A 13677-nucleotide genomic window follows, 5' to 3' on the forward strand; every position below is an offset into this window, starting at 1 on the left:
TTCCTTCAAACAGAGAGTCCTGTTTCATTAGGTATAGAGCATTTGTGTCATTAGGACTAGAACATCATTGTTACCGGGATGATAACCATGAGTACTTATCCTAGCTTTGTGCCATTTTAAGGATGTTTGGTTTGGTCCATGCTCCAAACTTTTTTCCATATTGTTTGACGCTACACAGTGGTGTAAGTATCACCGACTGCCTGTGAAAGTTCGGAACTTCTAATTTAATTAATTAAGCCAGGAAATACTCATTATGTGTTTCTCTTTTAAAGTGTACATTTTGCATCGAGTTTTCTCTTCTTTTGGGAAACCTGGTGAAGATACAAAGAAATTACTGCGGGTGCACAAACATTTGTTATGTAACTTAATTGATCTATTTTTCATAAGTGTGTATGATGCTTATTCTGGATAGATTTGTTCTTTTGATGTAAAATCAGAAGGTAAAGACATGTACAAATTTAGAAGACCATAGCGTGGGAATATGTTTCCAAGAGCATTATTTTGCCTTGATCATGCTTTAATACACCTGAGGTCTGATTTTGAAAGATGATAAGTGAGTGTGTGACAGGAAAGATTTTTTTTTTTAGTTTTACAGAATATGAGGTGGATTCATAATAAACCAGAGAACATTCCATGATAAAATATTTGATATGCCTGTGCTACCTGCATTGGCTTAACTGTAGAGTTCAGTCGTCTTTGTCAGCTTTCAAACAGTGGAGGTAGCCTGCAGGTGATAAGTATCCCATTAATCTTTCTGATCCTCCAGCACTTGAGCATGAGAATAGCTGATCAATTACAGCAATTGTCTCCCTAAATGAGCTTTGCACATCTGCCTCTTATTTCATTAGTTAACTGTCTGCCCATATATCTGATAGAATGGAATCCTAGTGGCTTCTTACAGCTTGTTCTGTGTTACTGTACAATAAGGATGGGGTTGTTAGCAAAATGGGCACAAAAGGGTATTTATCCTCTACCTGTAATAAATATACGTGCTATTGTGTAGGAGTGCTTTTGTCTCTAATCGCTGTTTGTAGAAACCTACTTAAAGCACATCAGTTTGCTTTTCAGGTTCCTATTGAGTCCTTAGTTGTAAGCTTTATAGTTGTGAATTTATCCTTTTTATAACACAACCAAAGTGTTTCCATGCCCTAAACCATCATATCAACGTCTATATCACTTTAGATAACAGAAGTGACCATATATAAAGTTAACGGTAGAAGTGTAATTTCCTCCTTGTCTCTTTACAATGCATCTTTAAAATACTTACATATGATATCCTTCTCTTGGAAAGTAAATTTGCATTTCCAAAGCTGCAAACAAGGATTTACAATAGTGGCAATGCAATGTTATTAGGTATTGATTATTTAAATTAAGTACAAAACAATGGATAACAGTTACGCTGCATAATTCAAGGTTTGTTTTAAGAAACACTGCCTACAAATTATGAGTTATAATTTCAATAAACATAAGATTTCACATGAATGCCTCTGTCATTAATACTCAAGGTTTCAATTACAGGAAAATCAATTACCAGATGAAAGTTAAAATAATTTCTAAGCAGAGGCCTTATTCTCTCCCTGTTAATATCTGATCAGTTTATTCTTAAGAATTTACAGGATTTAATGTTCAACGGTTGTTTTCTTATGTTTATCATATATTAAATTGCTTTGGATTATACAGATAGGTAGTTAGTTATTTATTTAGCTAAATAGTGAATTAAGCTAAATGCCAAAAAGACTTAATTAAAAAACATTCTATCCTGAACATGGTACAGATTATTCCAGGTAATTCTTTGATGCTTTCTCAAAATTTAAGTATGTTTGAATCTGAAATTCTCAGATAATTGTGCTTGAAACTTGTTTCAGTGAATTTGAGTGATAAAAAATATACATTACAGATGTTTTATGGAATTTCTGAAACCATGTAGCTATCATTAAATATCGCCAATCTTTTAAATTCATTTTTGACCATTTATTGCAGGTCTGGTTTGTATGAAGTCGAGTACTTCAGTGGTTGAACTTGTTATGCTGCTTTGTTCACAGGTAAGACATTCTCTGGTTTTAATTGTATTAGTTTCTTTGCATAGAGCTGGATTACTGCCAGCCTAAGAATAGTGTCTTGCTGTTTGTTTCATTCTTCCATTTCAGTATAAGAAAATACAAATTAATCTCTTCTGGTAGCATGTAAATTGTAGATTTTTTTTTTTAATACATTCCATAGTTTCTCTATATCCAGAGGATATACAATGTATATTTGCATTTGTTTTGTAATAGTGTGTGGATGCACATTATGTATTTTTTCTGTGTATTGAACTATCTTTCAAGCCAGTTCTTATTTAGAATACATAAATAGGATACTGTTGTCATAATTTTATGTTGAAATCTGTGTTTGGATTAGTAATTTTTTAAAACCTTACTTTGTGGTGACTTTATTACTTTTGATTTACATCACATAACTTACTGGATATTTTATGTAGCTGTCAGTATATAAAAAGCAGAGGAACATGGTTTAGGCAGTCCTCAAGAACTGGCAGAAGTGGAGTATTTCTATTTAAAAAATGCTGTGATTAATTATTGTTTCTTTAGCGTAGCAGTAATGGGGTTCTCAGAAATCTGAATCAATTAATATTTTGTGTTGCTTTCACAAGTAAAATACTCAAAACTAAAGTAATTCCTCATACTGTTTGGATTGTTTAGATCTCAATTTTAATTTTATTTGTTTTGACAGAAGTGTTGTTACTGGCTAATTTCATATATATAGCCTTTTACTTTGAACTGCCAGTAATAAGTTACCAACAAATATTTTAGGATTTTGTTCATTTTGTAAAATATAAGAAAAGTACGATGGCCTAACAGATCCAAATAACTTCACAAGTTTTTACACTTCTCTAAAGGCTTATTAACAGCATTTCATTTACCAAGTTCCCCACAGATTTATAATACCAGTTAAACTCAAACCAAGTCAGTATATAAAATGCCCAGGTTAACTTGTTATATTATTACCGAGGAGAATTACTTGTTTGTAGCTTTACTTGAGCATTCACATTGAGAACATGCACCAAAAATGTACTGAAAACAAATGAGTTTCTAGGGGTAATTGAAATGAAGATTGACTTTTGAGGAATCTGTCTGAAAATAATTAACAGTTACTATAGATTTGGGGGGAGGGGGTTCCAACTTACCTGCTGCTTGCCAGTCTGTAGGTTGCGTTTCTTCAAGCTTGTGTCATAAGGAAATCATTAAATCTTGTTTTCCTTTTTTTTTCCCCCTCTTCCTCTTTTTTCTTCCTCTTTTAGCCAGGGTAGATATTGGTTAGGGAAAAGTAAAAGAAAAATACATCCCTGGCAGGAATCCTCAGTGGGGTTTGAACTTCAAACCTTCTCCAGCAGGGCACTTGAAAAATTTGTTACCTAATGGTGAAGTCCTGGGTTCCAGGAAAATTCCAAAAGATCCATTAAGGCTTTTGAGCTCTATGTTCATGTCATGCAACTTTTTTTTTTCTTTTTTTTTTAGCAGCTTTTGAAACATTTTCTTGAGGGAAGGAATAACTTATAGTCCTTTCTTCCCTAGCCTCTGGTTTTACTGCAATTCTCAGGAATGAAGTGGAATGTAGCATTAGGGTCTAGTGTCTTTGATGGCCTCATCATCTAATCATAGGTTTAACATTACTCATTTGCTGGCTCCAGGAATTCCTGCCATTAAGGGCCCTAGAGATGAAACTTTGCCTCAAATATTGATTGAAAGGAAGAGAGAGAAATTTAAGCTCTTTCTGCAATGCTTTTTCTTTAGACATCCCAGTAAAGCTATGTAACAAATGCAGCTAAATCAATTTGTTATTTTTATGACTATTATACATGTTATTTATTATTTTAAAATATTTGACTATTTTAAAAATAAGATTTATTCTATACCTGAAATAATGTGAAGAGCCCAATCATTTTGCAGTTTTGAACATTTATTCATTTTCTTCAGTGTTTCCTTGGGAGAGCTATTTTCCATCTACCCAATTACCTTGGGAAATTGCAAGCTTTTAGTTTTTATACCCCATCTGATACTTCAGGGTTGTTTCCTTATCTTCTAAATAAGGAAGATTTTGTGTCCTGATGTCCATTTATTACTAAGTGCTTCAGGAGCTAATGCTGTAATGTTTGTTGGTGATGTTACATGTTTCTACAGGGGTTGGTCAAGAGGGGGCTGTAGTGGTGCAAATTGCATTCTCCTCCCCTCACCTTCCTAATTCCACAAGTATTGCTTCTGTAAATTGCATCGCCACAGAATATTGTATTTAATCCTATAGGTGTACTAAACAGTCAGGTCTGTACTGCTATTCATCTGCAGGAAAAAATTGTTATTGTTTTTCTATTTACATTTTAAAACAATTCGTCAAAAGAAAACACGAGGTAAATGCTATAAAAATACCAATACATAAAATAGCTAGAAGAAGAGAATGGCAGACATATATCGTAATCCAGCCTATAGATAACAGAATTTGGAATTAGGAGTTTAGGAGATGTTGCCCACAACAAATGAAGTTAACTCATCTTTATAAAAAAAAGAGTGTGACCTGAGCTTTTCCATATGATAAATTGAGTAATATGAACTGGAAAGACTATATAAAGTACTGCGGGTTTTTAGTAATCCTAATGTAACTGGGGCTTTTTTTCCTAACATGGGTAAATCCTTCATATTCAAATTGAATGACATTTTACAGATTATGTGGGGAAGTTTGAAACGTGTCACTCAAAAGATAGATGAAGATATTAAAAACCTTTGAAAAGTACAATTTTGTTTGCACAGAACAGGGTAACTTTAGACATTGAAAAGGAAAGGGAAATGCAAAGTTTGTTTTCCTTTCATTTGCTACAGCAAATTAGATGCTTTTATGCTCTTTATGTTGGAAATTCCATGTTAACGACTACAGATTAGCAAGGATGTCAGATTTTTTTTTTCTTATCTGAGCTCCTGAATAAAATCAACATTGCCAGCGGCTCACGTCCAAGGTATGGTCTAAATTTACATGAAATATCACATTACAAATGTCTGAAGGTACATGTCATGGATAATTCAGTTCATGTGGGCAGCTTTTTAGACTCTGAGGGATATGCAATCAAGCCTTTCCCCCAAAGGAATTTAGAGTTTCTGTGAAAAATACATTTTAAGTTTTAAAGGAACTCCTGTAGGGATAGTGCATCATTTGTGGGTTTGGGGAAGAACAAAAAGTTCTACTCTTTGTATTTTCAGACTCTCTCTCATGCTGTAACTTGCTTCCCTGCACCCATTTTATTTTTTCCTAGTATCACCTACTTCACTAGATTAAAATTTAGGTTAATTTGAAGGCTTTACTTTCTTTTTTTTCTTATATAAACCAAAAGCATAGATCCAAGGACTTGAAATGTACTTTTTCTAGATAGTTGATAATAAACATATAGTGATTTTTGCTTTTCATGAAAAAGGCATTTTCGTTTGGATTTAGTCTATTTTAACATAAAACGGATGAAGATGTGTTATGTTTGACAAGATCTGTACTTGATTAGCTGGTCTTTGTTCCCTCAGCCTAGTTGAGCATGTCACAGCTGTGTTGCTGTTGGAGTGGCAGATTTCTTCAATAAACTATATGATTTTTAAAAAAAATACATTAATTTTTGTAGTGTAGTTCCTTCTTACAACAGACATAGATTTCAATTACTTTTTTCTTACTCTTTTTTTTTTTTTTTCCCCCCTAGCCAAAACACTACAATGGTTTCTAATTACTTCCAGATCTTTCGCAAATTTTTCTCTTTGGGGATACAGCTTCTGCAGAAACTGAATGATGTTATCCCAAAGGAGTTTTATCTCATGCCACTTGTATTTTTCTGTATCTTATCTATGAACAGGGGAAATTTATTTTCTTAAACAGAAAATACTGCCGTAGTATTTAAGACATGTTGCTACTTGACCTGTTTAAAAACATAGCTATTACAATGGATAGATGATTACTTTAGGAAAAAAAAATCTTGTGTCATTCATGATTGTAGAATATATGTAGAATATGTGAGAAATTTCAGGACTTTGTAGTTTTCAATACATCATTCATTCTATTGATTTCCCCTCCCCCCATGTTGGAAGTTTGATCAAGATTGTAATTCAGGAGCCTCCAAAGGAAATATCAAAACTAGAATAAAAATAATCTGCTTCTGAGTCACTATGTTGAGGAAAAGGATTTCTTTTAGATGCTATCCCTTCTGCACAGGCCTTTATAAGAAAAACTGTATCAGGAGTGAGGAAAAGGATACACATAACCAAGAAAAGCTTTACTTAAAACTGGCAATTGAAACCTGTTAGGAGATTCTCAAATAAATGATAACACATAGTCCCTCTTATAACTAAGCTGTAAATACATAAATACAAAAATATAGAACTTAAAGTGCCTTAAATAAAGCAAACTATGCCAAGAGTGTATCCATAACTTGACAGACTCCAGTGTGTAGTTAATGGGTAAACTGAGCTTCAGCTAAGCCTTTCAAACATTGGTTAACAGTGTGAGCCTCATAAACAAGCTGTGTTTGTCCACATTGTCTTACCTATTAACCTGGAAACTTAGAAGCTGCTTGGGCTGAATCCAGTCTGTCTCTCCATATCACAGGCAGCCATTCCGTGCATACTTAATCAAAAAAGATCTGTGAAGGATCTGCTCCCATGCAGCACAGCCTGTAAAACACTTTCCAGCAGTTTGACACATGTAAAACTCGGTGGTTGTATACCATGCATATATACTATTGCCCTATACTATAGCAATGAAAACTAGAAGGTAGCAAAATGGGTGGGGGGGAAGGCGAAGGAGTGCATTGCCTGTTGTCCTAAGTGGCAAGAAAAAATTTGAAACATTATTAGGAAATTAATCCCACTCCAAGGAGAGGTGGAAAAAGAAACAAACAAACAAGAAAAACCCCAAAGCTATGCCTTACCGGTGCAAATTCAATGGAAATTCTCACTGAGAAAATCTGGTGATAGGTTTAGCTCTGAGAATATAGGAAGACCCATCAACCAGGCACTGAAGAGATTTCGGTATGCACTAGCACATCTAAATGTGCATTCTGGAACTGGCAGCTGCCCAACACAGAAACCAAGCCGAAAAGAAATCCTTTTCTGGTTCCTACAGCTGACCAGAAGAAACCCTGAAGTATGGGATACATATAATAGAAACACAATCCATCCTTCTTGATACTAAACATATTCTATTCAAGGCTTTCTGGAAAATTTTAAGTAGGAATTCTCCTGCTCTGCTGTACGGTGCCTTCGCATCAAGCACCATCTTCACAGGTATCTTACCAGGCTCTATCTTAAGACAGTTAGCTTTATTTCTGTACCACACTGTTTGTATATCTATTTTACATTTTAATTTTATACATTATTAGAAACCTTTTAATTTTCATTATTGATTTATTTGCAATATTTTTTATCTGTTTACTTTTGTTGCCAGTATTAGATTCAACTTTAATTATGCTTGTTGGTCCTTATTTATTCCCTCCAAAGGTATTCCTAGAGTTCTCATACTCCTTAATTTTTGTTTGATCAGTGATAGCTCCTTCAGAGTAACTGCGATAGTAGCACACTAACGGAAGTGTTTGCTATTTGTCTTTTTGACACCAACTACGGTAGGAAGGCTGAAGACAAGTTAAATAATGACTGCTTCTCTTAAATCTAAAGAACAATGAACCTGGACTTAATCTACTTAGGAAATTAAGTTTGATGTAACTTAAATGGTGAAATTAAGGTTGGTTATGCAAATTCCTATGGAGTTGTAATTTTTTAATCTTTCTTTCTCCTAATAATGAAACAAGTTGGATATTTTACCTTTGCCTGTGTTTTCCCATTTGTCCTGTTGGATTATCCACTGTCTCTGTATTTGTACCAGTGCATCTAGAAGGAAACAATGCTGCATATTGTATCACTGCAAAAGTCTGGATTAAGATTTGATGTAGAAGGGAAGGACGCATAGAAACACACCTGCAAACATACAGAAACTCATTGTTTCAATAATCCGTTTTTCCAGCATATCTTGAAAACATTTGTCCTAACAAAGTTCTGGATCTGTTACACGGCTTCTGTCCTGCAGCTTCTTCTCTGCTAACCCCACTTTTGTACCGGTGCTGATATAAGATTAACTCACAAACACATCTGAAAACGGTTCAGATGTTTGTTTCCTGGTTTAGCGGGTTAAGCTGGCTGAGACCCTAATTCAAAAACCACCTGAGCTACTTAAAGAGAAAGATTCCGGATTGCAGATCCGGGAGCACAGAGCAGAAGGGAGAAAACGCCACTCGTGTTTTGATGGCAGAAGCTGTAAAACCAGATCTCTGCATCGAATGGAATCATGCTCTTAGGCTGCAGTTTCAATGATCGCCTTAGGCTTCCCGCTGGCCCAGATCACACTGGCAGAGGTATCGTATCCTCTCCATGCCTAGCTCCATATTCCTGCTCGCTCCTTTTCACCAATACATGCAGTGGTGGAAACAGTCACGTCAAAATAAAAAGTCACTCTGGAGAAAACAGTAACTTTTAACTGATAATACTTCTAGAGTAGCCAGGAAAGCAATAGCTCATAGCAGGTGGCAGGTAGGATGGCTGGGGCTGTAGGAAAGAAAGGCTGCCCTTGTGGCAGTCAAGAAAAAATAAAGGAATTTTGGCATTTGATGTGAGAGAAATAAGTTAAAAACCCCCAAAATTGCAGAGATTGTCATACACTGGACAAAGCACAGGAAAGGTATATGAAAATGTCAGTCATGTAGCTCCAAGTTGAGGCTTTGTAACTTCACTTTTTACCACAGGCTCAAATTTAAGTTCAATAAATAAAGTCTTTGTAGGTGAAGCGAGTACTATCTCTAATATTGTCATCCTATTTGGACTATATAAAGGTCCAGCAAGAGAGAAACAACACTTCTACTGTGTCCATATCCATTATCAAATATGGTACAGCTTAAATATCTACTTATGTTCTGATGTTGATTTGGGGCTCCTCACAATCCAGAACATGGCCTAGACCCAAATAGGTTGTTATACACACTTAGTGTAATTTCCAAAACCAGAAATGAACTCCAGTACAAGCTACAGGGGAAGTAAAAAACTTTTTCCTTTATATTTTTTTTGCTCTAGAAGTGAAGTGGTTTGGGAGGGGGGAATGTTTTGTTTGTTTGTTGTTTCACCAGTGTTGCTCACTTGCTTTATAGAATTCTGGACGTTTTCCAAAAGATGGTCATTTTGCATTATCTTTTTTTTTTTTATCCTAAGGGGTATCAGAGAATTTTCTTGCATTAATTCCTTGTCCATGCATGGAATGTCTTCCAGCCCAATCTCAGTCTGCATCTCTTGGCCATCTGCTTCTGGTAATCTAGCTTTCAAATGTAAACCATCAGTGTATTCTTTCCTACTTGTTGGGCAATTCTACTTTCTTGATTATTCTGCGAGATGTCCTTCCAGATCCCCGAACCCTCAGAAAACTACTTCTGTGGTTTGCCTTTAGTAATAAGCAGGAACTCTTCTTCAACATCTTTCTTACGCCAGTCATCATGGAAGTTCTGGTCCTTTCTCTTGCCTGTCCTTATCAGAGTATTTTCGTCAAAAAATGTCAAAGAATACATTTATTACACATCAGTGAGATGCTGATCTGAACCTCTTCTAGATTCGTGGCAAAACAGGCAGGATCAGAAAACTGGAAGAATTACTTTCCCCATATCCTAATATGTCGAGGTATCTTTCCCTGACTTCTCTATTAAGATGCCTACAATTGAGAAGGATCTTCGATCAGAGGAAAACACCTAGAAAGTCACAAAGAGTCAGCTGGTATTTCTTAAAGGGCTGAGAAAAGCTGCAAAAGCTCATTATCGGATACCATCATTATTAATAAATATACCATAGTTTTGAGGGGTTTCACTACATATATAATGGAGACAATGTGAGGAGTTGTTGTCTGTATATAAAAAAATCTTCTCTTTAAAGCTGCATTTTCGAAGACTTCAAATTAGTTATCCACCTCTAACATCAGAAATTGAGTAATAAGCAGACTGGCTTTTAGGATTAATAGCCATACATAGCAACACATGTTATTAATAATAATTTTAGTGTCTCTTAAATGAAGAACTATTTTTCCAGTCAGGAAGTAAGCTTTAGAAGTTGTGGAGATGTGTGTATCTTCTAACATATATCTTCTGTCTGTATTAGAAGATATGCAAAATTTCTACAAGGTGATGAATGTTAATATTGTATCATCTAAATAAATTTGGCCACTTCCCCAGTGTTGTTTGGCTAATGTAAATGCTTTTGCAATTGTGGATTTTTTTTTTTCTCTTCTAAGATACCAATGAAATGTTCCTCTGGGAACGTTTGATTTCATTTCCAAGATAAATTGGGCAATTACCACAGGTGATCAAAAGGGCAATGTGTCTGTGTGTTTCCAAGAGAGCGAAAAATTAACATATTACTCCAAATCAAGAAAATACAGGTAAAATGAGGCTTTAGTCTTGTGAAAGTGAAGTCTAAAAATTCCTATTACCTTTGCTGCATTGTTAAAGTCATATTCATGTAAATCGTGTTGTGAAAGTTTCACATTCTTTTCCTTACTGTGATTTGGCCAGAAGCCCGGTGTATTCGAATACTTGCAGATTTGCCTTCCAGGAGGATGTCGTCAGTCATTCTGCAACTTCCTTATTGTGGGAAATAGTCATTTTTAAAATGGATGACCTATCATAAAACTGATCCCAAATTTACTTCAAAGAGGAGACCAAAATATACTTTATTTATCATCTATCAGCAGTACACATGTGAGCATGAGAGATTGATAAAGGCAGTGAAATTGGTTCTTAGATCTGATTCTCATTCCAAACAATAATGGGAGGTTTTAAGACTCCAATCTTTAGATATATTCCTCTAGGAATGCTGTGGACAGTCCTATAATCACAAAAACTGTATAATCTTCTCAAAACTTTGTGAATAATCTGCTCAAAAATTTCTGAGGCTGTATCTTGAAATCAATCGGTTTTTCTGTTTTTACCTATTTTTAATGGTTTTCTACCATAAAGAAACATTTCCTTCAATCTTGTAATGTTTCCTTTGAATCCTTCCTCTTAAATGAAGTAAAGCAAGTTATTGGTGATTTTAGAAGGTAACTTCTCAACATGGAGTTCAAACCCAAGCTAAATTACATGCATGTTATGAATTGCAAACACATTTTTATAAAATTTCCTCTTCCTTCTCCTGATAAAAGTGTTTTGATTGAAGAATTGAGGTATCAACTGAGTTGTTAATATCTTAGACTAGAAAATTCAATAACTATTCAATATGACAAAAGGAAAAAAATATACTCAGGTTAGTTTAAGCCATGGAGAAGAGAGAATTCTATAGAAGATACAACTGGTCAAGACAGTGGCACCTGTAGTGGAAGGAGAATTGTGGGGTGATTACTACACCAGGTATATGTTCATTCAGTAACTGCAGTTTGTTGAGAAACTTGTAATTTGTGACACAATTTTAGACTTCCTTGCAGAAAGTGGAAAGGGTAAGAGCTCTCATGTAAATTATGAAAACTCTGAGAATCACTATGCCTTTTTTTATAAAGATCTTATGTCAGATTTATTATTTAATTTTTAATATTATCACAAGATTTTTTAAAAGACATTTTCTAATCATCATGAATAAAAATTAAAAAATGATTGTAAGCAAAAGTTGATTTGGAAAGAAGTATAATGTAAACTAAAAAAAAAGTTCTTAACATGCCAAGCCTAGTTGTTCCTTTTTTGCTCCTTCACTATTATTTTTTTACCTATGCAAATTTTCTGGTATCAATTTAACATGTTCCTAAATTTATTGATACTGTCTGGCCTCTTTGGGGTTTTTTTGTTGGTAGTGGTGGTGGTGGTTTTTTTAGTGTACCAGGGATTGGAGAATTTTAAAGAAATAGGACTAGGAAAATACACTCAGAAGTAAAAGTTGTAAGAATATCACAGAATAAGAAAATGTACGTCCTGATTTGAAAGAAAAAAAAACCAACTGTACTGTACTGTGTTATGGTTCGTTATTTAGAATTTTTAGCCTTTTGCTCTTATCCTAGTTTTATTCATCTCTTGTCTTCCTCTGCATGGATAGTTTCATAACAAGATTCAGTCTGAACCTTCTGTCAGGGAATGTGCAGTGATGTTTTTCAAGCAACAATAGCATAGAGGAGGACAAGTTAGGTGAGGGCAGGGGGATGGCAATTGCCAATATCATAATAATTTAGTACATTTTTTATGTCTTCAATAGAAGTTTGCATAATACAAAATACGTAGAACATAGCCATACTGGACAGTAATTGAACTGAATGTCTAAAGTTATAATGTTTAGTTATTGTGTATGAAGACATTTTTTTTTATTTGTTTCAACATGAATAAAGTTAAAGCTCTTATTTTATGGCCCAGAAGATTCAGGATATGAACTACACCAAAACCACCTGAGGTGTAGTGCACTCATTCAAACACTTAGCTGCTAATATCCTATGCTGTGATTCTACTTGCCTATAGCATAAATTTTCCGACCACCGTCACTGCGTTCATTACAGTTGGTGTTAATCTTTTTGCTTCTTCCATCTTGAGGGTGTGAAAGATTTTCTGTGGAATCTAAGATAATATAAACAAAATTGCTGTACATTCTTTGAGCATATAACTCCACATCTTAATCCAGTTCTTAAAGTGCATGCAGTCATCTGAATTGTGACATTTCTAAGTATTTCAGTTTATTGTTTGGTCTTTTAAAAAGAAACCGGAAAAAAGAAAACCAGGTGCCTCTTCACAAGTACAGTTCACCTCTCAGGATCATGCATTTGTTATATTAAATTATGCCTAAAACTGAGAGGAAATTGTAGTAGTAATAATTACTCCCTTATCTGTGGATTAATGGAGAGTTGGGAGTTTATAGTGAAGTTTGTAGTAGCAAGTTTGTAGTGAAGCAATGCATGAACCATGAATCTTGCTTTCTTTCTGTTTCCGCATCATTATGTTTTCCACTAGTTTTTGGTAGATAGCTGGGCAGGTTTCACACATTTTTATTGTGAATAACTAGTTTGGATAAATTGATGAGATTTTCCACCTATAGAGACATAAGAAGAGATTTGTTTGCTTCCAAATTGGGTATCTAATGGCTCTTTAGGCACTTTAAGATATCTCACCTAAAAGTGAGATTCAGTTAGCCATTTTGGATGTCCTGCAGTATCCGCAACATTTGCACTGAGCACGAAGATCTGACAAAAGACTTGCAAGAATCTCTCGGTCTTTTGCAGACACAGGTAGACCCCCTGTCTCTCTTAAAAAATATAATTAGCATGCTTTCTTCTAGCTGTCTTAGGAAGCTTTTTTTTTTTTTCTTCTCTCTTTTCAACTTCTTTCCTGAATTGTAGTCACACTAGTTCTGGTTTCCTGACTGCAAAGTTATAGTAGCTGTGGTGCAGAAAATCATCTCAAAAGAAAATGCTAATAGGGGTTTTTATAGTGTACAGTAAAAGGCTCTGATTAAAAAAAAAAAAAAAAATAACGCTACACCTCAAATAGTATCTGTAATCCAGGCTGTTGCTTCTTAAAATGGCACTAGGTGCCTATGTTTAGGCAATTGAATCCTTTCCTTCTTAGTTTCTCAGAGTGACTTTGTACTATACAGGGGTGATTTAGTTGTATCC

General features: G+C 34.8%; 1 protein-coding gene across 2 annotated transcripts in view; it reads left to right on the plus strand.

The window, feature by feature from the left end:
* NBEA (neurobeachin) overlaps window positions 1–13677 on the plus strand; it is a 510633-nt gene that overhangs the window by 243032 nt on the left and 253924 nt on the right. For both annotated transcript variants that reach the window (XM_010572746.1, XM_010572747.1), the window contains one exon: window positions 1981–2042. In XM_010572746.1, coding sequence (XP_010571048.1) covers window positions 1981–2042 — 62 coding nt within the window. The remainder of the gene's footprint in view (window positions 1–1980; window positions 2043–13677) is intronic.

This window comes from Haliaeetus leucocephalus, unplaced genomic scaffold, assembly GCF_000737465.1.
Source record: "Haliaeetus leucocephalus isolate CR32 unplaced genomic scaffold, Haliaeetus_leucocephalus-4.0 Scaffold351, whole genome shotgun sequence".
Lineage (NCBI taxonomy): Eukaryota > Metazoa > Chordata > Aves > Accipitriformes > Accipitridae > Haliaeetus > Haliaeetus leucocephalus.